The following is a 27,795-nucleotide window of genomic DNA, read 5'->3' on the forward strand; positions in this document are numbered from 1 at the left end:
ATATCCTAATACAATTTCATGAAAATTCCTAAGAATCAGATCTTCAAATCTTTCTCCATAATGTCATAGTTACATGTATATAAGAATGTTTCTCTTGTACTTATTTTGATAATTTTTTGTGCTCCTGTTCTTTATTAGGTATATCTGTCTCTTAAGTAGTTGTGCGTTTGGTATAATTTTTAAGTATGCATATAATTCTAATAATCTTAGACTATTTTAATTATATTACTCATACATAAACCCAAAGTTCTACAATCTGAATATTCCTCTTGTTTTCTTTGCTATCATATTATACATTATTATTACTTATCTTACTACATAATATAAATCACCAGATATATTTTTAGATGCAAATTAGCAGTCAAGCAGTGTTCATGCTTTACAGACAATATTCAATACCACCAAAATGTATCAAACATTATAATTTTGGATATATAATATACTAACATATATTTTTATTTCTCTATAATCATCTATTAATACCAAATACATTTTAAATTTTCCCTGTATTTATGAATTTAAATATTTCACAAGAGAAATTTGGTTTTGTTTCTGTCTACTGACCCAGAAATAGGATAACTTCTAAACTTTTATAAAGAACTTAGGATCTGAAATTTATAAGAACAAATGAAACTTACCACCTCTTCCACTAGGTCCTCAACAATAAGGCCTTGCTCATCTGTTCTTAGGTTTGTAACCCACATCCATCCATCTTCTAACTCATTGTGAACAATGAACATATCTCCCTTTAAGAAACTAAATAACAAGTGACATTAATATCTTAAAAATGGGCATTTAAGTAGTCGTAAACCATTAGATATTATGATGTTGGAAAGATGCAAAAGCACTTAAAAAAAAAGTTCTGTGCTATTTCTAACATCTTGTTTTGCTAAACTCATTATATGTATAATTTAACTAAAGGTTTGGTAAGGGTGTCTACTTTGCTGGACTAGACTTACATTAGAATTCCTCTATCTACTATCTACTTTGCTATATTAGACTCAAATTAAAATTTCTTTAAATAGTAAACAATCACATTTGTATTATAAGTTCCAAGAAAACTGAATTTTAAAGCCAAATTTCAATGTTATTTTATATGTCTGACAGATATAATAAAAAGCAAGGCAATATAGAATATATACATTGTGGAAGTTTAAAATTATTCACTCATTATGAAAAATTAAGATAATTATTTTGGCATGATTTATAGCTGAGACATAAATTTAATGGGGAATAAAAATCGATAGATAGACAGACAGACATAACATAGTAGATTAGGTAGGTAGGTAAATGGATGAATAGATGGATGATTGATAGATTATATAGATAATGATAACACGCAAACTATGAGAGAAACCTCTTCTTTCTCAGAAATGTTTTTTTAAAAACATTTTGTTTTCAATCACAAAATTTTCACTGTGGCCACACTGATTCAAACCTTGGAATAGATAAGCCATCCCATGGGAACACAACAGATCATGTACTAAAAGCAACTTTATATACCTATAATAGTCCCTCAAATTCAAAAACCTTCCTAGTTTAAGAGCAATGAATCTTCATTGTGTAGCTCTTTCAAATTATACATAAGAAAAAGTGTAAAATACCTTATTTCATCAGTGTCTGGTACTTTTGTGTAGGGCAGAATGGCTCGTACACGTCTTCTATCTTCTACTGGCTGAAACCATTAAATACAGTAATAATTAGGAGCTAGGTAGAGGTTTCCTGTCTCCACAGCTAAACCTCCTGTCCCACAAGCTTGAAATCCCAAACTGGATCCACAGAACCCACATATAAGTTGTGAAAGGTATGGCAGCTGTCTATAATGCCAGCGTTTAAGAGGAAGAAGCAGGAGAGATCTAAGGCAAACTATCAAACCAAACTAACCAAATTAAAAAGCTCTGGTTTTATCCAGAGACTTTGCTTCAAGTAATCAAGTAGAAAGCAATCAAGAGTGACATCTGTTGTCAACTTCTAGACACCAGTAATAGTGCACACATGTGCCTCTTCCTGGAAACACACGCGAGCCTGTATACACAGTCATACACATATACATACACCCATGCACACAAAACAAGACTGTCACTGTATCCAAGTAAAAAACGATAAACTCACATAAGGCTTAAAGTCAATACTAATATTACAAATTCCATAGGGTCACTGTACTCTTTACTGAGCATCTATACAGAACCTAGAAATGTTTCCTGTTCTTGCTTGGTATTTTTACAAAAATTACTATACATGTAGTGTAACATATTTTATCAGGTAATTTAAAAGTCCTTAAATAAGCTATACACAACACAGAAATTAATCTACCTTTTATGATATGACATTTTAACTTCTCTAGCATGTATTAGAAGCTATAAACACATAAAATTATATTTAAAAATCTAGTTGCTTAAATACAAAAATTAGTTTTCAAGGAAACTATAATTTTTTGTTCTAGCATTATAACTAGAATTAAAACAAATGTCTATTAAATTATAATAGATGTAAGAAATTTGATAAGATTAAAATCCACCTGATTTTGTAAAATAAAAGTTGTGATATATCATTTAAGGTTTACTTACCTCTGGTGGTGCAACTGGGTAGAGTAATTTTTCTCCTTTAAGTAAACAAGAAACGTGACTGTAATATCCTATTAGGTCTGAGAGTGAAGAAAAACGCCTTCCACCAATGTAGTAATCACCACACATAGCAATAATCCTATAGTAAAGGAAACAGAAACAACAACCAAAACATAGTTTGGAAAGGAGCTTAAAAGCCAGTCTTTTGTATTCTCTTTTTTGAATATGGTTAATTTCATACTTTTTTCCATTAATATACACTCATGTATTTCAAATAAATATTTATTTATATCCTGGAAATTAAGTATTATTTTTAAATAGTTGTGAATTTGATATGACATGTTTATAAGTCTCAGTTATGTAACTGAACCAAATATTTGAAAATTTACCCTGAGATATCTCTCTTCACTTTCTATTTTTAATACTCAACAATTCTATAAAGACATCTTTGACTATAAGTAGCTTACAAATCTCTTGAAATTTATGAACTATAATAAAAATGTTACATAAAATTATGATCAAATATTTGCTGTGAAATTATATATGTGAATTTATCACCAGTACCCTTAAAACTTATTCTAAAATTTAAAAGTCAAAGACACAAGAACACTTTATCAGTTAATACTGGCTATAGATGATTTATGTTTTATTATCTCCCATAAAAATGAAATAGAATATAGCAACATCTATAAATATATTTATATAGAGATATGATACCTTACTTGAAAATGTGCAAACCTGTATATCTCACAGAAGTGAACATATATAGAATTTTAAGATAGTGAGGCTATAAAAAAAACCTAAGGACAACCTCAACTTCTATACAGTATTTTCTGCTAACTCTACAGTCTCAATCTACACATCTTTCATTTTACTTTTTATCTTTTTCAAAATGTATCTGTAGTAATATATTCCTTAACTATAATATATTTGAAAATTGCTGTTCTAAAAACCAATATTACTACCTTTAAACAAAAAATTTAAACATTTCAGGAATATTTACTCTAAATCAGATTAAGTAATTTAACTGAAATCAAGTTTATTATATGAAGGCCATTCACTTTTGTAAAAGTGATTATTTTTATAAACATGTATCAGATTAAATACTAAAGTACCATATTAAATACCTTATACTAGGAACAAAGACTTACCTAAAATGATTGACAACATTTGTCTGGCTAAGAAATGAAAGTACAAAGGACCCTGGCCTCCGATCACTCTCTCTTATAAGGTAGCTTCCAGATTTCCCTGCCTGCCTGAGGCGTTCTTCTGCTATAGTTCTATCAAGTTTTCCATGATACCACCTAGGGAAAAAACAAGGATAATTAAAATTAAAAGACCACCATAAAATTCCCGTGCAGACTGAACACTCCAGTATTACAGTCTTACAGACTTCAAGACTATGAGAACACAACGCTCCAAGTTTTAAACACCCGCATGCAGTTTAAACATTTCTTTAGTCTGAACAATTCAATTTTAACTCCATTTTTTCACCTCCTCTAAATTCCCTAAAATCACTAATTCATGAAGTATTTAAATTTGTTGTATAAACGCAAACCTCATTATCTCACTGATAAAAACTGCCCCAGGTTTACTTATATTTGCTCAAAACAGAAACATTTCTTACATTAAATCCTTTCCTGGAACATAAGAACAAGATGAGTAATTAGATATAATTTACAACTCTATAGATTAAGAAATCTACCTAACATAACAAAGTACTTGGAACCTTATAAAAAGTAACATTTTATTTTCTTTTAGTCTTACTACCCTGACAGGAAAACAGAGTAACTATTTAAAGGACTGCTATTCGAATTTCCTGTTTCAACAAGGAGCTGATCATCACCTTGCATTTTAGGACAACTTACTTCATGACCACATATTTAAGCTCAACCGTTCTTAACAGAGAATTAAGAAAATACATTTCGTGTGTGCGTGTGTGTGTGTGTGTGTGTGTGTGTGTATCTCTTGTTACCTGAATGACATGGTTACATCAAAAGTTTTCTATAACTTTTAAAATACTATTCAAATCATCTTACATACATCTGTCTCTTCTAAAATTGCTGAATTTATTAAAATGATAAATCTCATAAAACAAAGAAAGTACAATTTAAAGGCCACTGTAAAGGGTTCTAGTCTCCCTCTTAGGCAAACCAATGTTTGTTAGTATCACAAATACTGTTTGAACACACATATTTTCAATAAAAATGCATCATCCTGCTTCTGCTTATCAAAACACAAGCCTACTTCAAGATCCTATAAAGTGTACTTCTGTAAAGTGACTTAAATATCAACAACTAGGTGCATTACATTCTTCCTTTAGACTGTTCTACACATGGACATGAACCTACCTTTACCTCATTAAAAAAAATAAATCTCAAAAGGAAAACCTTTATCTCACAAAGAAAGTTTTAAAACCAGACACGGTTTTTCATACATGTAACCTCAGTATTTAGGAGGAAGAGGCAGAATCAAGATCCTCCTTGGCTAATAGGAAGTTCAAGGTCAGCTAAGATAATATAAGTTCCCCCATCTCAATAAAAGGGAACTAAAAACAGTGTTTTGCTTAGGATTTCCATAATAAACATGAAAAGGTGGAACTCATTTGCTATAGGCCATCCACATGCCATACTTGTCCACTGTTAGGATAAATAGGACTTAACAAGTTAAATCATTCCTAACTCCTCCATCAATTTTATAGACAAAACACCTACTGGATCTTTCAATCTGAACAATTCAAACCAGGCAAGTTGAAAATAATAATGGAAACAGCCTCATGCCTCACCCATCCCACTCCTGATACAGCTGAATTGTTTGGGTTGGTCTGGAACTCACTCTACTCCAAGCAGGCTATGAACTTGCACTCCTCCTGACTTAGTCCCCTGAGTATCAGAGTCAATGGGCCTGGCTTAACCTTTCTAGATCTTTCTTCTCTTTGGCGCATCCTCATCATAACTTGTCATTATTAACACCAATCCAGTTCACACAGCACCCCCATCTCCCCAGCACATCCCAGTTAGTACCCTACAGGCAGATTTGTAAATTCATGGTGGAGATGTAGCTCAATCACAGAACAATTACCTAGATGTCCAAGGCCATGGGTTCAACTCAGCACCACAAGAAAAATTCAGAAAATGAAATCAGTAAATATAAAAATAAATCAAGAAAACAGAAAATAAAAAATATAAAGATGAAGTGGGAGCATACAAAAATTCAAACATTTAAAAATGAGTTATCAAATTCACAAAGTTAAGAGCTAATGAGATTAAGAGGAAATTAAGCATATTTTAAAAAGTTAGGATTACCTTGCAAATATAGTTAATAAAGAACAAAATCTATAATACAAAAAAGACATCAATTATGGATGAATGGCACACAGTCTATATGCATGTGATATGATAATTTGATAGGATATCTCCAAGTTTTTGACTTTTAGATACATGGTTCCTGGTTGGTAGCACTGTTTGGGGAGGTTTAGGAAGTGGGGCCTGTTGGACCAGGTGTGTCACTGGATTTGAGAGTTTAACAACTCTCGTCACACCCAGTCTCTTCTCACTACACGAAGCTTAAAAGTTCAATATGTGAGACTTCAGCTCCTGTTTTGTGTCATCATGACTTTTTTCCACTAACTTAGAGTATAACCCTCTCCAACTATAGCCCAAATAAACTCTTTGATGAATTGACTCACTCGTGGTGCTTTATCACAAGAATAAAAGAGAAACTAAAATATGGGGAGTCCGGAAAAGAAAGCATGAAAGAAAATGAAAGAAAAGTAAAATCTGGAGAAAATCCAAAAAAATTTCCAAATCCAAGAAAGGGAGTAACAACAACAACGACAAAATTAAACAACAACAACAAATTAAATTCCATAAATGCCAAATAAGAAAAAGAGATAAGGGCAGATACAAATGCAGAATAGGCATTTTTAAGATGTAACCAAACAAAGTTGCTAAAACCAAGATTAAATCATAACAGCAAGTATGAAAGGCATTATCCTAAAGAGTCAATGGTAAAAACACTTGCTAACTTTCTAATATTTCTTTATGCACATCTGGCTCCATCCTGGTCAATGCCTGCCTCCCAGTCACCCCTTGATAAAATCCTTTCCCCATCCACCCCTCCTCTGAAAGGGTGGATATACTATACTCTTTGGTATCCCCCATCCCGAGCACATTGTCTCCTCAGAAATAGGTACATCCTCTCCCACCGAGGCCTGACAAGGCCGTCTAGATAGAAGAACATATACCACGTACAAGCAACAGCTTTTGGGATGGCCCCTCCTCCATTTGTTTAGGACCCACATGAAGACCAAGCTGCACATCTGCTACATATGTTCAGGGAGGTTTAGCTCTAGCCTGAGTATGCTCTTTGGTTGGTAATTCAAACTCTGAGAGTCCCAAGGGCCTAAGTTAGTTTACTCTGTTCTTCCTGTGGAGTTCCTATCCCCTTCAGTGCTTGCAACCCAATCCCCTATTCTTCCATAAAAGTCCCCAAGCTCTATCCACTGTTTGACTGTGGGTGTCCGCATCCCTCTGAGTCAGCTGCTGAGTAGAGCCTCTCCAGGAGAACTAGACTCCTGTCTATAGGCATAACAGAGTATCATTAACAATGTCAGGGCCTGGTGCTTGCCCATGGGATGAGTCACAAGTTGAGCCAGTTATTGGTTAGACACTCCCTCAATCTCTACTCTATCCACTATCCCTACATTTTTGGTAGACAGGATAAATTTTGAGTCAGAAGTTTTGTGAGTGGGTTGGTCTCCCTATAGCTCCACGAGGGTTCCTACCTGGCTACAGGAGGTGGTCCCTTCAGGTTCTATATCCACAACGCTGTGAGACACTGGTAAGGTCACCCCCATTGATTCCTTACCCAGGTCTCTGTCACATCCTGGAGATGCCCCCACCTCACCACCCACATCAGTTGCAGATACCCATTCATTCTTAACCCATCTGGCCATCTCTCCTGTCCCTCACGAGGTCCCATCAATCAACTGTTGATCTTAGAGCCTGAGCCATTAAGAGTTCTGTTCAGGGAATTGTCTCCAGTAACTTCAAGCATATTTCCCACCTTCTCTTATGTGAGATTTTAGTGTATCCAGTTTTATGTTGAGGTCCTTAATCCCTTTGGACATGAGTTTTGTACAGGCTGATTAATATGGATCTATTTGCATTCTTCTACATGTAGATATCCAGGTTAGACCAGCAGCACCATTTCTTTTTTCTATTTTATGGTTTGGGCTTCTTAATAAAAAAAAATAAAATAAATAAGTGTCTGTAAATATGTGGGTCTATTTCTCAGACTTCAACTTCATTGAGCAACATATATGCTTTCTGTACAATTATCATGCAATATTTAATCACTATTGCTCTGTAGTACAGCTTGAGGTCAGGGATGGTGATTCCTCGGGATTTTTTTGGTGATCCTGGGTTTTTGTTTTTTTCCATATGAAGTAGGGAATTACTCTTACAAGGTCTATGAAAAATTGTGTTGGAATTTTGATGTGGATTGCACTGAATCGGTAGACTGCTTTTGGTAAGATGGCCATTTTCACTATGTTAATCCTACCTATCTATTATCATGGGAGATCTTGCTATCTTCTGATATCTTCTTCAATTTTTCTTCAGGGACATGAAAATTCTTGTCATACAGATCTTTCACTTACTTGGTTAGGGTTATACAGTGATACTTTATATTACTTGTGGCTATTGTAAAGGGTGTTTTATAATAATCTCTTTCTTGGCTAGTTTATCATTTGTACAGAGGCGGGCTACTGATTGCCTTTAGTTAATTTTGTGCTCAGCCACTCTAGGTTTATCAGCTATAGAAGTTCTCTGATAGAATTTTTGAAGTTGCTTATGTATAAAATCATATCATGTTCAAATGGCACTAGTTTGACTTCTTCCTTTCCGATTTATATCCCCCAATCTTCTTTAATTGACTTATTGCTCTCGCTAGAACTTTCAGTACTATATTGAATAGATAAGAGAGACAGTGGGCCACACTGTCTTGCCCGATTTTAGTAGAATTGCTTTAATGTTCTCTCCATTTAGTTTGATGTTGGCTACTGGCTGGCTGTATATTGTTTTAATTCTGTTTAGGTATGTGTCTTATATCCCTGATCTCTTTAATACTTTTAACATGAAAGGGTGTTGGATTTTGTCAAAGGCTTTTTCCACATCTAATGAGATGATCATGTAGCTTTTTTTCTTTCAACTTATTTATATGGTAGATTATGTTAATCGATTTTGACATAACAAACCATCTCTACATCCCTGTGATGAAACTACCTGATCATGGTGGATGATGTCTTGATGTGTTTCTCAATTTGGTTTGTGAATATTTCATGGAGTATTTTTGTATCAATGTTCATAATAGAAATTGGTCTTAAGTTCTTTCTTTCTTGAATCTTTGTGTGGATTAGGTATCAGGGTAGCTGTGACCTCACAGAATGAGTTTGGCTGTGCTCCTTCTCTTTTTATTTTGTGGAACCGTTAGAAAAGTATTGATATTAATTAGCTTGTCTTTGAAAGTCTGGTAGAATTTGCACTAAAACCATCTGGACCTGGGCTTTGTTTGGTTGGGAGACTTTTGATGATTGTTTCTATGTCTTTAGAGGTTATAGGGCTGTTTAAATAGTTAACCTGATTTTGATTCAACTTTGGTAAGTGGCATGTCTAGAAAAATCATCCACTCAGTTAAGATATTGCAATTTTATAGACTTTTTTGTGTATGTGTGTTTTCTTGGATATAGTTATCCTCCTTGGGTTGGAGTTTTCCTTCTAGTATTTTCTGTAGGGCTGGATTTATGGATAGATATTGTTTCAATTTGGATTTGTCTTAAAATATCTTGTTTTGTCCACCTATGGTGACTGACAGTTTTGCTGTGTATAGTTGTCTACGTTTGCATGTGTGGTTTTTTTTTAGAGGTTGCAAGATATGTTCAGGCTCTCCCAGCTTTTACAGTTTCTGTTGAGAAGTTGGGTATTATTTTGATAGGTCTGAAACTGTACTATGCAAAGAATCCCTAAACATGAAAATTTAGGAAAAGCAGAATCACAACAAGAAAGCACCTCAGTAAATTCAACACTCTTAAGAGAATTACTATATTAATATCCATGCTGAATTCCCAATAGCACATACCAGAAATGCAGAAGATCTGAGTTATGTATCTGTTAAAAGGTCAAACATTACCAACTCCTTCCACTGAATGATCACAGTACACAGTGGTTAAATGCTACTGCATGCTTAAAAAATAGATGGCAAAATGACTTGCTGCAATTCACTGTACGTGTTCAAAACTGTACTCTGCTAACAAATATCTAGGTTTAAAGATGTCAGTAACAAAGAAAGACATTGCTTATTGCCAAATAAACAGGAAAAACAAGAAAATCGATTCAACAGTTAAAATTTTATTATTCAGAATGATTAAAAGTTACCAGTGTAATGCCATCTTTGTTATTTTGAACTAAACCACTTACTTTAGTATCTTGTGTACTCATTTTTGTTCATTTACTATTATGTTTGTACATATAAATCCTTGCTTTTTCTCATACACTTAAAAGATGCTCTAATTTACATAAACCAATCTATGTATTAAAAAGTGTGTAGGGCACGGTGGCATGAGTATAACCCTACTACCCAGCAGGCTGAGGAAGAAGAACACATACTGAATACCAGCTCATTAGGGGAACATGGCAAGATATTATCATTTAAAAAATAAGAAATAAATAAAAAAACCTTAAAACTTCTTCAAAACACTTCCAGTGGAATATATGAAAATCCAAAGATACGAAGGCACTTTTTGACAAATCATGAACTGAATAAAGTGAAAAGTCCACAACTCTCCTATAGCCTTAGAACTTGAGACCCTGACAAATATAGGAAAAAAAAAATCACAACTCAACTGAACAGACACTCAAAAGCAAAACTTCTCTTGGGAACCAATTCTTGGGTAGAGAAATGTTAACTGTTACTGATGAGTTTCTAGAGACTCCATGCGGACAGATCTAAGAGTTCAAGTCCCTAAGACCCAGTCACAGGGTTTTGTCTCCAGGAATTCTACCAGTTCTAAATCTATTAAACTACAGGTAATAGCCTTTTATGAATGTGGTTACATAACTACAGGCAAAAGCTTCTAAACATATACCAAAAATTAATTAAAGATACTACACATAATGAATCTTAGCTCTTTGTGGCAGCTCCCCTACACCTACCCCTACCCCCATGCTGCATGACTCAACCTCACCTGAAGCCTCGGTTTTGAAAACCAAGGTATACTTTGTAACCAGCATGCTATCTTGTGATTCACTTGACACCACTAACTCAAGACTTTCTGTTAAGAACTGCAGTATTTGGGGTCTGGAGAGATGGCTCAGCACTTAAGGGCTGTTCTTTCAAAGGACCTGGGTCCAATTTCCAGCACCTACAATGGGATATCCAAACCTTCTTCCTACCTCCATGAACATCAGGCATACACATGGAACACATATACAAGAAGGCAAAATATACATAAAATTAAACAAACAAAACCAATTGAAGCATTTTTACTATACAAATAAAAATCTTTTTTTCCCCAGAAACCTAACTAGGCTGGATTACAAAAAGCAACAGACTACTGCCTGTTTGCTAACATCTTCATCATGCTTACTTAAATCAGCATATCTTTGTGCTGTATGAAATGCTCAAAGAATAAATAACATTATTTCATACAAGGAGAAATCATACCCTGTATAAAAATAGCAATATTTTGCATGTACTATTATATTAGAATGATTAATTTTGTGATGGTTTCAACACACTTGTCCCAGGGAGTGCCACATTAGGACGTGTTGCCTTGTTATATTTGATATAGCTTATTGGAAGAAGTGTGTCACTGTGAAGTTGTGTTTTGAGACCTTCCTCCTAGCTGCCCATTCTTCTTCTTCTTCAGATCAAGATGTAGAACCTTCAGGTGCTCCAGCACGACACATGGCTGGATATTACCGTGCTTCCCACCATGATGATAATAAATGAAACCCCTGAATCTGTAAGCCAACTTAAATTAATAGCTGTCCTTTATAAGAGTCCTGGTACGTCTTCACAACAATGGAGACCTTAACCAAACACGGAAGCTTGGTTAACCAAGAGGTTTCAGTGGGGAAGAAATTCAGTCTGTAGTGTTTTCGTGATATTCTGATGAAGAATATGCTCTTGTCTGAAGAGTTTGCCTGAGGCTAAGGTAAAGAGATTTATTTTAATTGTATTGATGAAGGAAGTGTCCAAAAAGCCCAGCAGAGACTTTGTTCTCTGGTTTAGTCTCATAAAGGGCATTTTGATCAAACTGAGCAAGATTCCAAAAGAAAAGTATAAAATCTATGGCTCACGATCCACCAGCTGAGAATTTGTCCGCTCCCGAGGCTGAGCAGGGCGGGGCTGAGTAAATGCCGGCTTACCATCTCTACCATTATCCGGATTGGTCATCCAACAAGAAGAAATGAATATGAAATTTCAGCAATAAGAAATGAACAAAGATTGGAGCTGAAGACCTTAAGTGCTTGCTTTTTGCCCGTTGAACAACAGATCCACTAGAACTGTCTGCATTATCTATGCAGCATGGGGTTTTTATTATTTTTACCTAAAGATGTCTCTTTTTGGTAATGCCAAACGTGTTTTTTAAGAAAAAAAAAAAAAGGCCTGGTTTTTCTCAATACACCTTTAACGGTTTTTAAATTGTTTCATATCTGGTCAAGTTGAGATTTTTAAGAACTTCATTTTTAATTTGTAATAAAGTTTACAACTTGATTTTTTCAAAAAAGTCAACAAACTGCAAGCACCTGTTAATTAAGGTCTTAAATAATAATAATAAAAAAAATGAATGGCTCAAAGAATAAAGGAACACAAAGAAGTAGAACTGGGTTGAATCTGTGTTCAAGGAGATAATCAGATTAACGGAGTGGTGACCTCCAGGCAAGATCCCATCATATTAATTACTCTTTAGTTCTCTGCACCCAAATCCCATGGGAGGGAGAGCTAACCCTTCAGAGAGGCAGAAACGCCTGGGAAACAAGAAGAGAATGCACTCTTCACACATCTCGGAGGCCAGAGGAAAACACCAAACGCCATCTGGAACCCTGGTGCACTGAAGCTCCTGGAAACGGCAGCGCACATCTTCCTGGTTGCTGCCGCCACAGACAACTCGTGGGCAGCACCCCGCAAGCAAACTTGAGCCTCGGGACCACAGGTAAGACCAACTTTTCTGCTGCAAGAGACCTGCCTGGTGAACTCAGAACACACAGAGGCAGAATTCCTCTAGGACTGGGCACCTCCTGTGTTTACCAGGAGTCCCACACCCGTGGATCCCGGCCCGCAGTAGCTCTATGCTCCCAGACCCGGTGGGAGAGAGACCTAACCACCTGGTCAGGTGGGCACTCCTGAGGCTGCAGAGCAGAGGAGACCACCAACACTGCCAACCCCTGCCCACATCCCTGGCCCAAGAGGAAACAGTATAAGGCCTCTGGGTTGCCGTGGGGGAGGGCCCAGGAGCAGAAGGACCACTGCACCTGAGACACCGCCGGAACCTAAGGAACAGACCGGATAAAAAGTTCTCTGCACCCAAATCCCGTGGGAGGGAGAGCTAAATCTTCAGAGAGGCAGACATTCCTGGGAAACCAGAAGAGTCTGCACTCCGCACACATCTCAGATGCCAGAGGAAAACACCAAAAGCCATCTGGAACCCTGGTGCACTGAAGCTCCCGGAAACGGCTGCTCAGATCTTCTTGGTTGCTGCCGCCACAGAGAGCTCCAGGGCAGCACCCCGCGAGCGAACTTGAGCCTCGGGACCACAGGTAAGACCAACTTTTCTGCTGCAAGTGACCTGCCTGGTAAACTCAAGACACAGGCCCACAGGAACAGCTGAAGACCTGTAGAGAGGAAAAACTACACGCCCGAAAGCAGAACACTCTGTCCCCGTAACTGGCTGAAAAAAAACAGGAAAACAGGTCTACAGCACTCCTGACACACAGGCTTATAGGACAGTCTAGCCACTGTCAGAAATAGCAGAACAAAGTAACACTAGAGATAATCTGATGGCGAGAGGCAAACGCAGGAACCCAAGCAACAGAAACCAAGACTACATGGCACCATCGGAGCCCAATTCTCCCATCAAAACAAACATGGAATATCCAAAAACACCAGAAAAGCAAGAGCTAGTTTCAAAATCATATTTGATCATGATGCTGGAGGACTTCAAGAAAGACGTGAAGACTTCCTTAGAGAACAAGTAGAACCCTACAGAGAGGAATCGCAAAAATCCCTGAAATAATTCCACAACAAATAACCCTATTAAAAAATGGGGTTCAGAGCTAAACAAACAATTCACAGCTGAGGAATGCCGAATGGCTGAGAAACACCTAAAGAAATGTTCAACATCTTTAGTCATAAGGGAAATGCAAATCAAAACAACCCTGAGATTTCACCTCACACCAGTGCGATTGGCTAAGATCAAAAACTCAGGTGACAGCAGATGCTGGCGAGGATGTGGAGAAAGAGGAACACTCCTCTATTGTTGGTGGGGTTGCAGACTGGTACAACCATTCTGGAAATCAGTCTGGAGGTTCCTCAGAAAATTGGACATTGAACTGCCTGAGGATCCAGCTATACCTCTCTTGGGCATGTACCCAAAAGATGCCTCAACATATAAAAGAGACACGTGCTCCACTATGTTCATCGCAGCCTTATTTATAATAGCCAGAAACTGGAAAGAACCCAGATGCCCTTCAACAAAGGAATGGATACAGAAAATGTGGTACATCTACACAATGGAATATTACTCAGCTATCAAAAACAACGAGTTTATGAAATTCGTAGGCAAATGGTTGGAACTGGAAAATATCATCCTGAGTGAGCTAACCCAATCACAGAAAGACATACATGGTATGCACTCATTGATAAGTGGCTATTAGCCCAAATGCTTGAATTACCCTAGATCCCTAGAACAAACGAAACTCAAGACGGATGATCAAAATGTGAATGCTTCACTCCTTCTTTAAATGAGGAAAAAGAATACCCTTGGCAGGGAAGGGAGAGGCAAAGATTAAAACAGAGACTGAAGGAACACCCATTCGGAGCCTGCCCCACATGTGGCCCATACATATACAGCCACCCAATTAGACAAGATGGATGAAGCAAAGAAGTGCAGACCGACAGGAGCCGGATGTAGATCGCTCCTGAGAGACACAGCCAAAATATAGCAAATACAGAGGCGAATGCCAGCAGCAAACCTCTGAACTGAGAATAGGTCCCCTATTGAAGGAATCAGAGAAAGAACTGGAAGAGCTTGAAGGGGCTCGAGACCCCAAAAGTACAACAATGCCAAGCAACCAGAGCTTCCAGGGACTAAGCCACTACCTAAAGACTATACATGGACTGACCCTGGACTCTGACCCCATAGGTAGCAATGAATATCCTAGTAAGAGCACCAGTGGAAGGGGAAGCCCTGGGTCCTGCTAAGACTGAACCCCCAGTGAACTAGTCTATGGGGGGAGGACGGCAATGGGGGGAGGGTTGGGAGGGGAACACCCATAAGGAAGGGGAGGGGGGAGGGGGATGTTTGCCCGGAAACCGGGAAAGGGAATAACACTCGAAATGTATATAAGAAATACTCAAGTTAATAAAAAAAAAAAAAATCTAAAAAAAATAAAAAAAAAATAATTAAAAAAAAATTAAAAAAAAAAAAAGAATTCCAGGAAATCATAAATAAAAAAGTAGAAGCCCGTAGAGAGGAGTCACAAAAATCCCTGAAAGAATTCCAGGAAATCATAAATAAACAAGTAGAAGCCCATAGAGAGGAGTCACAAAAATCCCTGAAAGAATTCCAGGAAAACACAATCAAACAGTTGAAGGAATTAAAAATGGAAATAGAAGCAATCAAGAAAGAACACATGGAAACAACCCTGGATATAGAAAACCAAAAGAAGAGACAAGGAGCTGTAGATACAAGCTTCACCAACAGAATACAAGAGATGGAAGAGAGAATCTCAGGAGCAGAAGATTCCATAGAAATCATTGACTCAACTGTCAAAGATAATGTAAAGCGGAAAAAGCTACTGGTCCAAAACATACAGGAAATCCAGGACTCAATGAGAAGATCAAACCTAAGGATAATAGGTATAGAGGAGAGCGAAGACTCCCAGCTCAAAGGACCAGTAAATATCTTTACCAAAATCATAGAAGAAAACGTCCCTAACCTAAAAAAAGAGATACCCATAGGCATACAAGAAGCCTACAGAACTCCAAATAGATTGGACCAGAAAAGAAACACCTCCCGTCACATAATAGCCAAAACACCAAACGCACAAAATAAAGAAAGAATATTAAAAGCAGTAAGGGAAAAAGGTCAAGTAACATATAAAGGCAGACCTATCAGAATCACATCAGACTTTTCGCCAGAAACTATGAAGGCCAGAAGATCCTGGACTGATGTCATACGGACCCTAAGAGAACACAAATTACAGCCCAGGTTACTGTATCCTGCAAAACTCTCAATTAACATAGATGGAGAAACCAAGATATTCCATGACAAAACCAAATTTACACAATATCTTTCTACAAATCCAGCACTACAAAGGATAATAAATGGTAAAGCCCAACATAAAGAGGCAAGCTATACCCTAGAAAAAGCGAGAAATTAATCGTCTTGGCAACAAAACAAAGAGAAGAAAAGCACACAAACATAACCTCACATCCAAATATGAATATAACAGGAAGCAATAATCACTATTCCTTAATATCTCTCAACATCAATGGCTTCAACTCCCCAATAAAAAGACATAGATTAACAAACTGGATACGCAACGAGGACCCTGCATTCTGCTGCCTACAGGAAACACACCTCAGAGACAAAGACAGACACTACCTCAGATTGAAAGGCTGGAAAACAACTTTCCAAGCAAATGGTCGGAAGAAGCAAGCTGGAGTAGCTATTCTAATATCAAATAAAATCAATTTTCAACTAAAAGTCTTCAAAAAAAGATTAGGAAGGACACTTCATATTCATCTAAGGAAAAATCCACCAAGATGAACTCTCAATCCTAAATATCTATGCCCCAAATACAAGGGCACCTACATACGTAAAAGAAACCTTAATAAAGCTCAAAACACACATTGCACCTCACACAATAATAGTGGGAGATTTCAACACCCCACACTCATCAATGGACAGATCATGGAAACAGAAAATAAACAGAGACGTAGACAGACTAAGAGAAGTCATGAGCCAAATGGACTTAACAGATATTTATAGAACATTCTATCCTAAAGCAAAAGGATATACCTTCTTCTCAGCTCCTCATGGTACTTTCTCCAAAATTGACCATATAATTGGTCAAAAAACGGGCCTCAACAGGTACAGAAAGATAGAAATAATCCCATGCGTGCTATCGGACCACCACGGCCTAAAACTGGTCTTCAATAACAATAGGGGAAGAATGCCCACATATACTTGGAAAATGAACAATGCTCTACTCAATGATAACCTGGTCAAGGAAGAAATAAAGAAAGAAATTAAAGACTTTTTAGAATTTAATGAAAATGAAGGTACAACATACCCAAACTTATGGGACACAATGAAAGCTGTGCTAAGAGGAAAACTCATAGCTCTGAGTGCTGCAGAAAGAAACAGGAAAGAGCATATGTCAGCAGCTTGACAGCACACCTAAAAGCTCTAGAACAAAAAGAAGCAAATACACCCAGGAGGAGTAGAAGGCAGGAAATAATCAAACTCAGAGCTGAAATCAACCAAGTAGAAACAGAAAGGACCATAGAAAGAATCAACAGAACCAAAAGGTGATTCTTTGAGAAAATCAACAAGATAGATAAACCCTTAGCCAGACTAACGAGAGGACACAGAGAGTGTGTCCAAATTAACAAAATCAGAAATGAAAAGGGAGACATAACTACAGATTCAGAGGAAATTCAAAAAATCATCAGATCTTACTATAAAAGCCTATATTCAACAAAACTTGAAAATCTGCAGGAAATGGACAATTTCCTAGACAGATAGCAGGTACCAAAGTTAAATCAGGAACAGATAAACCAGTTAAACAACCCCATAACTCCTAAGGAAATAGAAGCAGTCATTAAAGGTCTCCCAAACAAAAAGAGCCCAGGTCCAGACGGGTTTAGTGCAGAATTCTATCAGACCTTCATAGAAGACCTCATACCAATATTATCCAAACTATTCCACAAAATTGAAACAGATGGATCACTACGGAATTCCTTCAATGAAGCCACAATTACTCTTATACCTACACCACACAAAGACCCAACAAAGAAAGAGAACTTCAGACCAATTTCCCTTATGAATATCGACGCAGAAAATACTCAATAAAATTCTGGCAAACCGAATCCAAGAGCACATCAAAACAATCATCCACCATGATCGAGTAGGCTTCATCCCAGGCATGCAGGGATGGTTTAATATACGGAAAACCATCAACGTGATCTATTATATAAACAAACTGAAAGAATAAAACCACATGATCATTTCATTAGATGCTGAGAAAGCATTTGACAAAATTCAACACCCCTTTACGATAAAAGTCCTGGAAAGAATAGGAATTCAAGGCCCATACCTGAACATAGTAAAAGCCATATACAGCAAACCAGTTGCTAACATTAAACTAAATGGAGAGAAACTTGAAGCAACCCCACTAAAATCAGGGACTAGACAAGGCTGCACACTCTCTCCCTACTTATTCAATATAGTTCTTGAAATTCTAGGCAGAGCAATCAGACAACAAAAGGAGGTCAAGAGGATACAGATCGGAAAAGAAGAAGTCAAAATATCACTCTTTGCAGATGATATGATAGTATATTTAAGTGATCCCAAAATTTCCACCAGAGAACTACTAAAGCTGATAAACAACTTCAGCAAAGTGGCTGGGTATAAAATTAACTCAAATAAATCAGTAGCCTTCCTCTACACAAAAGAGAAACAAGCCGAGAAAGAAATTAGGGAAACGACACCCTTCATAATAGACCCAAATAATATAAAGTACCTCGGTGTAACTTTAACAAAGCAAGTAAATGATCTGTACAATAAGAACTTCAAGACACTAAAGAAGGAAATTGAAGAAGACCTCAGAAGATGGAAAGATCTCCCATGCTCATGGATTGGCAGGATTAATATAGTAAAAATGGCCATTTTACCAAAAGCAATCTACAGATTCAATGCAATCCCCATCAAAATACCAATCCAATTCTTCAAAGAGTTAGACAGAACAATTTGCAAATTCATCTGGAATAACAAAAAACCCAGGATAGCTAAAGCTATCCTCAACAATAAAAGGACTTCAGGGGGAATCACTATCCCTGAACTCAAGCAGTATTACAGAGCAATAGTGATAAAAACTGCATGGTATTGGTACAGAGACAGACAGATAGACCAATGGAATAGAATTGAAGACCCAGAAATGAACCCACACACCTATGGTCACTTGATTTTTGACAAAGGAGCCAAAACCATCAAATGGAAAAAAGATAGAATTTTCAGCAAATGATGCTGGTTCAACTGGAGGGCAACATGTAGAAGAATGCAGATCGATCCATGCTTATCACCCTGTACAAAGCTTAAGTCCAAGTGGATCAAGGACCTCCACATCAAACCAGACACACTCAAACTAATAGAAGAAAAACTAGGGACGCATCTGGAACACATGGGCACTGGAAAAAATTTCCTGAACAAAACACCAATGGCTTATGCTCTAAGATCAAGAATCGACAAATGGGATCTCATAAAACTGCAAAGCTTCTGTAAGGCAAAGGACACTGTGGTTAGGACAAAACGGCAACCAACAGATTGGGAAAAGATCTTTACCAATCCTACAACAGATAGAGGCCTTATATCCAAAATATACAAAGAACTCAAGAAGTTAGTCCGCAGGGAGACAAATAACCCTATTAAAAAATGGGGTTCAGAGCTAAACAAACAATTCACAGCTGAGGAATGCCGAATGGCTGAGAAACACCTAAAGAAATGTTCAACATCTTTAGTCATAGGGAAATGCAAATCAAAACAACCCTGAGATTTCACCTCACACCAGTGAGAATGGCTAAGATCAAAAACTCAGGTGACAGCAAATGTTCGCGAGGATGTGGAGAAAGAGGAACACTCCTCTATTGTTGGTGGGGTTGCAGACTGGTACAACCATTCTGGAAATCAGTCTGGAGGTTCCTCAGAAAATTGGACATTGAACTGCCTGAGGATCCAGCTATACCTCTCTTGGGCATATACCCAAAAGATGCCCCAACATATAAAAAAGACACGTGCTCCACTATGTTCATCGCAGCCTTACTTATAATAGCCAGAAGCTGGAAAGAACCCAGATGCCCTTCAACAGAGGAATGGATACAGAAAATGTGGTACATCTATACAATGGAATATTACTCAGCTATCAAAAACAATGACTTTATGAAATTCGTGGGCAAATGGTTGGAACTGGAAAATATCATCCTGAGTGAGCTAACACAATCACAGAAAGACATACATGGTATGCACTCATTGATAAGTGGCTATTAGCCCAAATGCTTGAATTACCGTAGATGCCTAGAACAAATGAAACTCAAGACGGATGATCAAAATGTGAATGCTTCACTCCTTCTTTAAAAGGGGAACAAGAATACCCTTGGCACGGAAGAGAGAGGCAAAGATTAAAACAGAGACTGAAGGAACACCCATTCAGAGTCTGCCCCACATGTGGCCCATACATATATAGCCACCCAATTAGACAAGATGGATGAAGCAAAGAAGTGCAGACCGACAGGAGCCGGATGTAGATCGCTCCTGAGAGACACAGCCAGAATACAGCAAATACAGAGGCGAATGCCAGCAGCAAACCACTGAACTGAGAATAGGACCCCCGTTGAAGGAATCAGAGAAAGAACTGGAAGAGCTTGAAGGGGCTCGAGACCCCATATGTACAACAATGCCAAGCAACCAGAACTTCCAGGGACTAAGCCACTACCTAAAGACTATATATACATGGACTGACCCTGGACTCTGACCTCATAGGTAGCAATGAATATCCTAGTAAGAGCACCAGTGGAAGGGGAAGCCCTGGGTCCTGCTAAGACTGAACCCCCAGTGAACTAGACTGTTGGGGGGAGGGCGGCAATGGGGGGAGGGTTGGGAGGGGAACACCCATAAAAAAGGGGAGGGGGGGAGGGGGATGTTTGCCCGGAAACCGGGAAAGGGAATAACACTCAAAATGTATATAAGAAATACTCAAGTTAATAAAAAAAAAAAAAAAAAACAAAACTTACTGTTTATGCTTTTACAACTGAACAAGGAACTACAATCTAGACATGGAGAGCACAACTGTGATCCAGATCTTGAGGCTGGAAGACACAGGCTTTTGATCCAGATCTTGAGAAATAGTAGCCATGACAAGCTTAGGTCCAGGCACAGTAGTACACATCTTTAATCGAAGAAGGTAGAGGCATGCAGATCTCTTGAGTTCAAGGTCAGTTTACAAAGCAAGTTCCAAGATATCCACACTTACAGTAAAGGAGTTGGAAAACAGAAAGCTGGTGATAATATAATAGAACCAGGCATCCATGTTCCAGCCCCTGAAAGTAGCAGACCTCAGTATCTTTGGCCATGTGGCTCTGGCTCTGGCTTTGGAGTCAAGAGTAGAAAGAGACTACTGAGACAACTGATGCTGGTTAGCGGCAACTAAGAAATCAGCAGTGACTAAGAACAGACCATCATCACTGAGGTGAAATCTGGGAAGTATTTTCTGACAGCAAAAAGAAACTGTGCTCCGGAGATAGCCAAGGTTGTACCTCGTGCTGCATCTGAACTTGGTAATGTTTAAGAATCACCCACATGGTACTAGTTTTGAAGGCATGAAGGGGTCATGAAGAATAGCTAATTCTTGGCACTATGAGAGGCCACGGAAGGCCATTGGTGAAAATGCAGCCTCAGTTGCAGTTGAAGGCCCAGAACTGAATGGGGTCATATAAAGAAGTTGAGGCTTGGCATCATGAAGAGAGCCTATTAGAGGCTACTGGTCAAGCCAAGTTACAGTAAAAAATCCAGTGAATCAAAGATGCCAGTACCTTGGGATGACTACCAAGAACAGCAATAACAGTGGAGTACAGACAACCTGACCCTGGAGTGCTACAGAGAGCCCTTTGAAGGATGCCAGAAGATCATGTGTTGATCCCAGACACTGAAACAAGAAGCTGTAATGTTGAAGCTGCATTGGAGACCCCAAGATGTTCAAGATGCCAGAGCCATGGGATACCTGCTGAGCAAAGTTGCTAACATGAAGCAGTACCAGTCAAAGAGAAAGAAGTTTGTTGCAGTCAACAAAGATAAAAGGAGATGGAGATCTGAAGAGAGCTATTACATCAGACATGGAGACGCTGAGTTTGGAGTTTGCCCAGCTGGCTTTTGGTCTTGCTTCTGTTTAGTATTTCCTCACTATGATATTCTGGAATGGTACTGTATAACCTGTGATGTTGGAGGTATGTGATCTGCTTTTTTGATGATAATGGACTGAACCTCTGAACATGTAAGTTAGCCCCAATTAAAAGTTGTCCTTTGTAAGAGCTGCCTTAGTCATGTTATCTCTTCAGAGCAATGGAAACCCTAACTAAGACAAATTTTTAAAATTACTCTTTGATGCTGGGGGTATATAACCCAGTGTTAGAATATTTGCCTAGTATGTATCTGTTCCCAGGATCAATCCTAGTACTGAATAAAAGAATTATTTTAAGTTTGAGCTGGGTATGGTGGTATACATCTTTAGTCCCATCACTCAGTAGGCATAGGTAGACAAATCTCTGTGAGGTCAAGGCCAAACTTGGTCCTAGGACAGGCAGATCTACACAGTAAGACCCTGTCTTTAACAGAAAAGAATAAAGTCTTGCTTGACTTGTTGAATTCAATTTTATTTTGAAAAATACTAAATGACTTTTGGCTCAAGATTAAGGAAATTTCAAATTCTTTCTAAAATGGCCCAAATATACTGCCATTTTGTACTACATATTTATGTGAACTGATTTCTCAGCACTGATGATCACAATACTCGGCCAGGTTTTAACTCTTTACCTAAAGATAAACACATCATCCTCAATAGTGTGCATGTTTCCTTTGCCTTTAAAAAATGGTGAAACTATGTATTTATATGTATGTACATGTACACCTGCACATACATACCAGAGAATTGTTTTAAAACAAACTATTTTAAGTAAATATTTTATTCTACATATATTTTATGTGCTCAAACACCTGGAATCACGTGAAGAATTTGCAGATTGTGGACGGGGACTGGTAAAGAGGACCTTAAGTGGAACAGCTTAGGAAATTCTTCATTAAAATACTACAATAAAAATTGGAGAAAAATCTCCATATACGTGTAGTGGGGAAAGGGAGGAAAATAATGACAAAGCTACCAGTTCTTCTAACAAAGCCTGCCTTCAAGGAAATATAATTTACCAAAACCTGGTGAAAAACACAGTTTCAACTACCTTTAACCTCTCCCATGAACTCTGACCCCTGAGAGCTACTCTGTCCCTTAAAGCAGAGATGGCAGCAGGTGACTGAAGACACGGGTAAGAGCATAGATCAACACTGAGACGCACTCCCAGGACACGGACCATAGCTAATGGCCTATCTGAAAATAGCCTTTTATCCAATAAGTCACATCCACAATTTCCATACTAAAAGATAAAAAAAATATAGTTTGAAAAGGTAGTGCAAGTATTAAAATCAGGCACGCCAGGGTTTCTGAAATCTCCCAGCCTGAAACTTTTTAAAAACTATGTCTAAACTAATATACTAAGCAGTCTAACAAAAGAGGGAGAAAACCTTCAAATGTATAGAAAGGTAAGGGCAGGGACATAGAAATTCTAAGAAAACATTTAAAAAGTGCTGGGGGGAATGACTCAGCAGTTAAGAGTACTTGCTGCTCTGGTTCCACTCCCAGCATCCATATAGAAGCTCACACAGCTATCTGTAACTATTCCAGGGGATCTGACACCCTCTCCCCACCTCTGAGAGCATTGTACACCCATGAGGAAAGAAGATGCATGATGCATATGGGCAAAACAACATAAAAACACCTATTTTTTTATTCTGTTTTTTTTTTTTTTTTCGGAGCTGGGGACAGAACCCAGGGCCTTGCTCTTGCTAGGCAAGCGCTTCACCACTGAGCTAAATCCCCAACCCCAATACCTATTTTTTTTAATCAGTTCTCAACCCCATCCAAAAAATTGAAGCCTTTAGCTGAGTTAAAAATTAATGAGAAATTAAAGAACATATATGATAGATCCCATAAACTCTACAAGGATGAAAAACTATAATTTGCTACTTACAAACTTGAAGATTTAGATGAAGCATACTCATCCTTTGAAATATATAATCTTCCTATACTCAGAATAGAAAAAGATAACTTTCATGTATATAGTTATTTAAATTTAAAAAAAAATAATAAATAATATTTCAGTACTGAATACACCAGGTCCAGAGCTGTTCACTGGTAAATGTTAGCTAACATTTTTGAAAAATAATTATTTATACAGACATTAACAATTTATGTGTTAAAAACTACCAGTGTGTCTAATGTCTTGTTTCTGTTAAGATACTCTAAAGATATAAAGAACATAAAACTTAGAGACATCAAATATGATTAGTAAACATTGTCAGTGTTTACTAATATTTTATATGCATGGAGGGAAGTCTTTTTGCTAGTCATTGTTTAGAAACACACTGTAAAGAAAGGAAGTTCTCATATTGAACAGTGAGCATTATGGCAAATTATTCTATTACTAAATATATAAGAACATTTCTTTAAAATAAATATTGTGTAGTATTCTTTTCGATAATAATTGTGTAATTTTTTATAGGCTACAACCTACTCATTAAAGAGAGAAATAAACAAAGAGATACACATAAAAAAATTGTGGAAAATGAATTTACATATTTATCTTTTAGTTAACAGCAAGAACATCATGTAAAAATATTGTGCATAAACACATTGCCAGCACTATAAATCACTACAACAACAAAATTAGTATACTATATTCTATGACTTGGATGAGATTCCCTCAAGGGTTCTTAAGGTTTGATGTCCATATAGTGATACTAGGAAGCAGTAAATAAAGATAGACCTCAGATTAGTATACACAAGGTCCTAAGTTCATTGCACAGTGCTGAAAGGGGGCAAAGTGGCAGACCCTTTAAGAAACAAAACCTAGGGGAAAATACTGGGTTCACTGGGTTCATTGTTCACTGGAGGCACTAATAGGAGTCTTAGAGGTAGCTATCTCCTGAGTGCACTGTTCTAAAAGTGTGGCTACCACACTGTTTGAGTCATTCTACATAAAGCCACTTCTCTCCCACTTGTCTGTTGTTTTGTGCTATAGTCACCACCAGGATTTCTAACAGTAGCATGCAGATGGGACAGTCCAATCATGAACTTTCACTCTCTTAAGCCACCACCTAAATATACCTCTTCTGTTTAAAAACTATCCAGCCCCCAAATACTTTGTGACAGCAACAGAAAACAAATTAAAATACTATACAATGTAGCAACTGAGTTTCATAGTGCGCACCACAACCCCAGGTTAAATGAGTATGACATTACACAAGAACAACCAATACACATGACTCTACCTGGTTTATTCTGTCACTTGGAAGCAACCAAGATTTCTTTCAATAGCTCAATAAATAATTAAACTAGGATACATTCAGATAATGAAAACTAGTCACTGTTAAAAAGAACTATACTACCCAGTTATAAGGACATGGAAAAATATTAAGTTTACAGTAAGAGAAGCAATCTCATCCTAAAGCTATGGACCGTATGATTACATGATTATGACACTATGGAAAAGCAAAACCATGGAGTCAGTACAAATATCAGTGACTACCAGAAGTCATGCCAACATCTAGAGCTACCCAATGCAACCAAGTCCTAATGTATGCAAGCCATCAGCATAACAGCAGGTGTCCTGCAAGTGACCCACAGAGAACTCCTGACTTTGTAGTACTTATCAGGAATGAACAACCTAAATTCAACTTCAAAGTAATATACACACCACAAGATAACTTTGAAAAAGAAAAAAAAAAGCCGAAAAAAAAAAAAAAACTATTCTAGGTTAAAGGGAAACTAAAGAAATGTAGCAGTTAAATGTGACTTTTTTGTTGTTGTATTTGGTTTTCCATACAGGGTTTCTCTAGCTGTCCTGTTGACAGGCTAGCCTCAAACTCAGATATCCGCCTGTCTTTGCCTGCAGAATACTGGGATTAAAGGCAAGTGCTAACACCCTGATGACATTAATTTTTTTTATTAGATTTACTTCTTTACTTACATTTCAAATGTTATTCCCCTTCCCTATTTCCTGTCTATAAGCCCCCATCCACCCCTCCTCTCCCCCATACGGGTATTCCCCATACATCCTCCTTACTGCCCCCCCCCCCATATTCCCCTGCACTGGGAGTCCAACCTTGGCAGGACCAAGGGCTTTCCCTTCCACTAGTGCCCCAACAAGGCTATTCTCTGCTACATATGCATTTTGAGCCCTGGGTCAGTCCATGTATAGTCTTTCAGTAGTGGTTTAGTCCCTGGAAGCTCTGGTTGGTTGACATTGTTGTTCTTATGGGGCTGCAAACTCCTTCAGCTCTTTCAATCCTTCCTCTAATTCCCTCGGGGGCGGGGGGGGGGGGGGGTCCTGTTCTCAGTTCACTGGTTTGCTGCTGGCACTGACCTCTGTATTGGACATGCTCTGGATATGTCTCTCAGGAGAGATCTATATCCAGTCCCTTTCAGCATGCATTTTTAAGCTTCATCAATCTTACCTAGTTTTGGTGGCTGTATATATATGGGCCACATGTGGGCCAGGCTCTGAATGGTTGTTCCTTCAGTTGCTGATCTAAACTTTGTTTCCATATCCCCTCCTACAGACAATTTTTCCCCCTTTTAAGGAGTTGGACCATCCGTATTTCGGTCATCCTTGTTCTTGAGCTTCCTGTGGTGTGTGGATTGAATCTTGGGTAATTCAAGCTTTTGGACTAATATCCACTTATCAATGAGTGCATACCAAGTGTGCTTTTCTGTGATTGGGTTAGCTCACTCAGGATGATGATTTTCAGTTCCCTCCATTTGCCTATGAATTTCATAAAGTCATTGTTTTTGATAGCTGAGTAATATTCCATTGTGTAGATGTACCACATTTTCCGTATCCATTCCTCTGTTGAAGGGCATCTGGGTTCTTTCCAGCTTCTGGCTATTATAAATAAGGCTGCTATGAACATAGTGGAGCATGTGTCTTTGTTGTTTGTTGGAGCATCTTTTGGGTATACACCCAAGAGAGGTATAGCTGGGTCCTCAGGTAGTGAGATCTCCAATTTTCTGAACAACCTCCAGACTGATTTCCAGTCTGGAAACTTCCAAAATTTCCATTAAAGAAGAGGTTAAGGAGACTTTGTTTTGTTGAATATGCAAGCCGCAAGCATTGGTGTAAACAAAGGAAATCAAAAGAAAGGACTAGGGTGCAACTCTATTTGTAAGGGTCTTCAACAAACTGTTCAAAGATATTCACAAAATGGTTTCAAGAATGAGTCTAAGACTTCACTGCACAAGATCATTCTTGAAAGTAATACAAATTTTCAATTTTATGTTACTGGTTTATGCCAATATTTGTTTTCAGTAGTAACTGATTAGACTGAAATACAGGAGAAGACAGATACATATCTAACATATAAAACAAAGTAAAATTACCTTGAAAACTTAAAAAAGGATTTTATGGATCTCCCACATACCCTCATCACAATATGTAAACCTTCCTATGGCCTTCCAAACACTGTAAGCATCTACTTTATTACATTTTTCTTCTATTGATTTTCCCACAGGTACATAAGATACATAACATGTCCACAAAACTTAGTACTAATTGGTCCAAGGCTAATATGTCTCCACAGCAATCTAAGCTTCTGTGTAATTCTGATACTAAACTAATCAATGCTTTTGTTGTCACTGTAAAACACAACTGACATGGATAAATAAAGAAGCTCACTAATACTGGTCTGTTTTATACTCAAAAAGAAACAAAAGTATCTAAGTGAAATAATGTGTCTAAGAATTTCTATAAGCTGCTGCACATTACATAATCAGACCTGTCTCAAAACAATGACCCAGAACAAAAGGAAACACATAATTAAATTCTATTATATCAACAAAAGTGACAC

At 37.7% G+C, this 27,795-nt stretch overlaps 1 protein-coding gene across 2 annotated transcripts in view; it reads right to left on the reverse strand.

Moving 5' to 3' along the window:
* The window catches only part of Rasa1 (RAS p21 protein activator 1), an 83,572-nt gene that overhangs the window by 38,434 nt on the left and 17,343 nt on the right, over positions 1–27,795 (reverse strand). For both annotated transcript variants that reach the window (XM_039101802.2, NM_013135.2), the window contains exons 2-5: positions 3,716–3,868; positions 2,568–2,703; positions 1,605–1,675; positions 639–756 (exon numbers count right to left, since the gene is read on the reverse strand). In XM_039101802.2, coding sequence (XP_038957730.1) covers positions 639–756; positions 1,605–1,675; positions 2,568–2,703; positions 3,716–3,868 — 478 coding nt within the window. The remainder of the gene's footprint in view (positions 1–638; positions 757–1,604; positions 1,676–2,567; positions 2,704–3,715; positions 3,869–27,795) is intronic.

The sequence above is a fragment of the Rattus norvegicus genome, chromosome 2 (genome assembly GCF_036323735.1).
Source record: "Rattus norvegicus strain BN/NHsdMcwi chromosome 2, GRCr8, whole genome shotgun sequence".
Taxonomy (NCBI): Eukaryota; Metazoa; Chordata; class Mammalia; order Rodentia; family Muridae; genus Rattus; species Rattus norvegicus.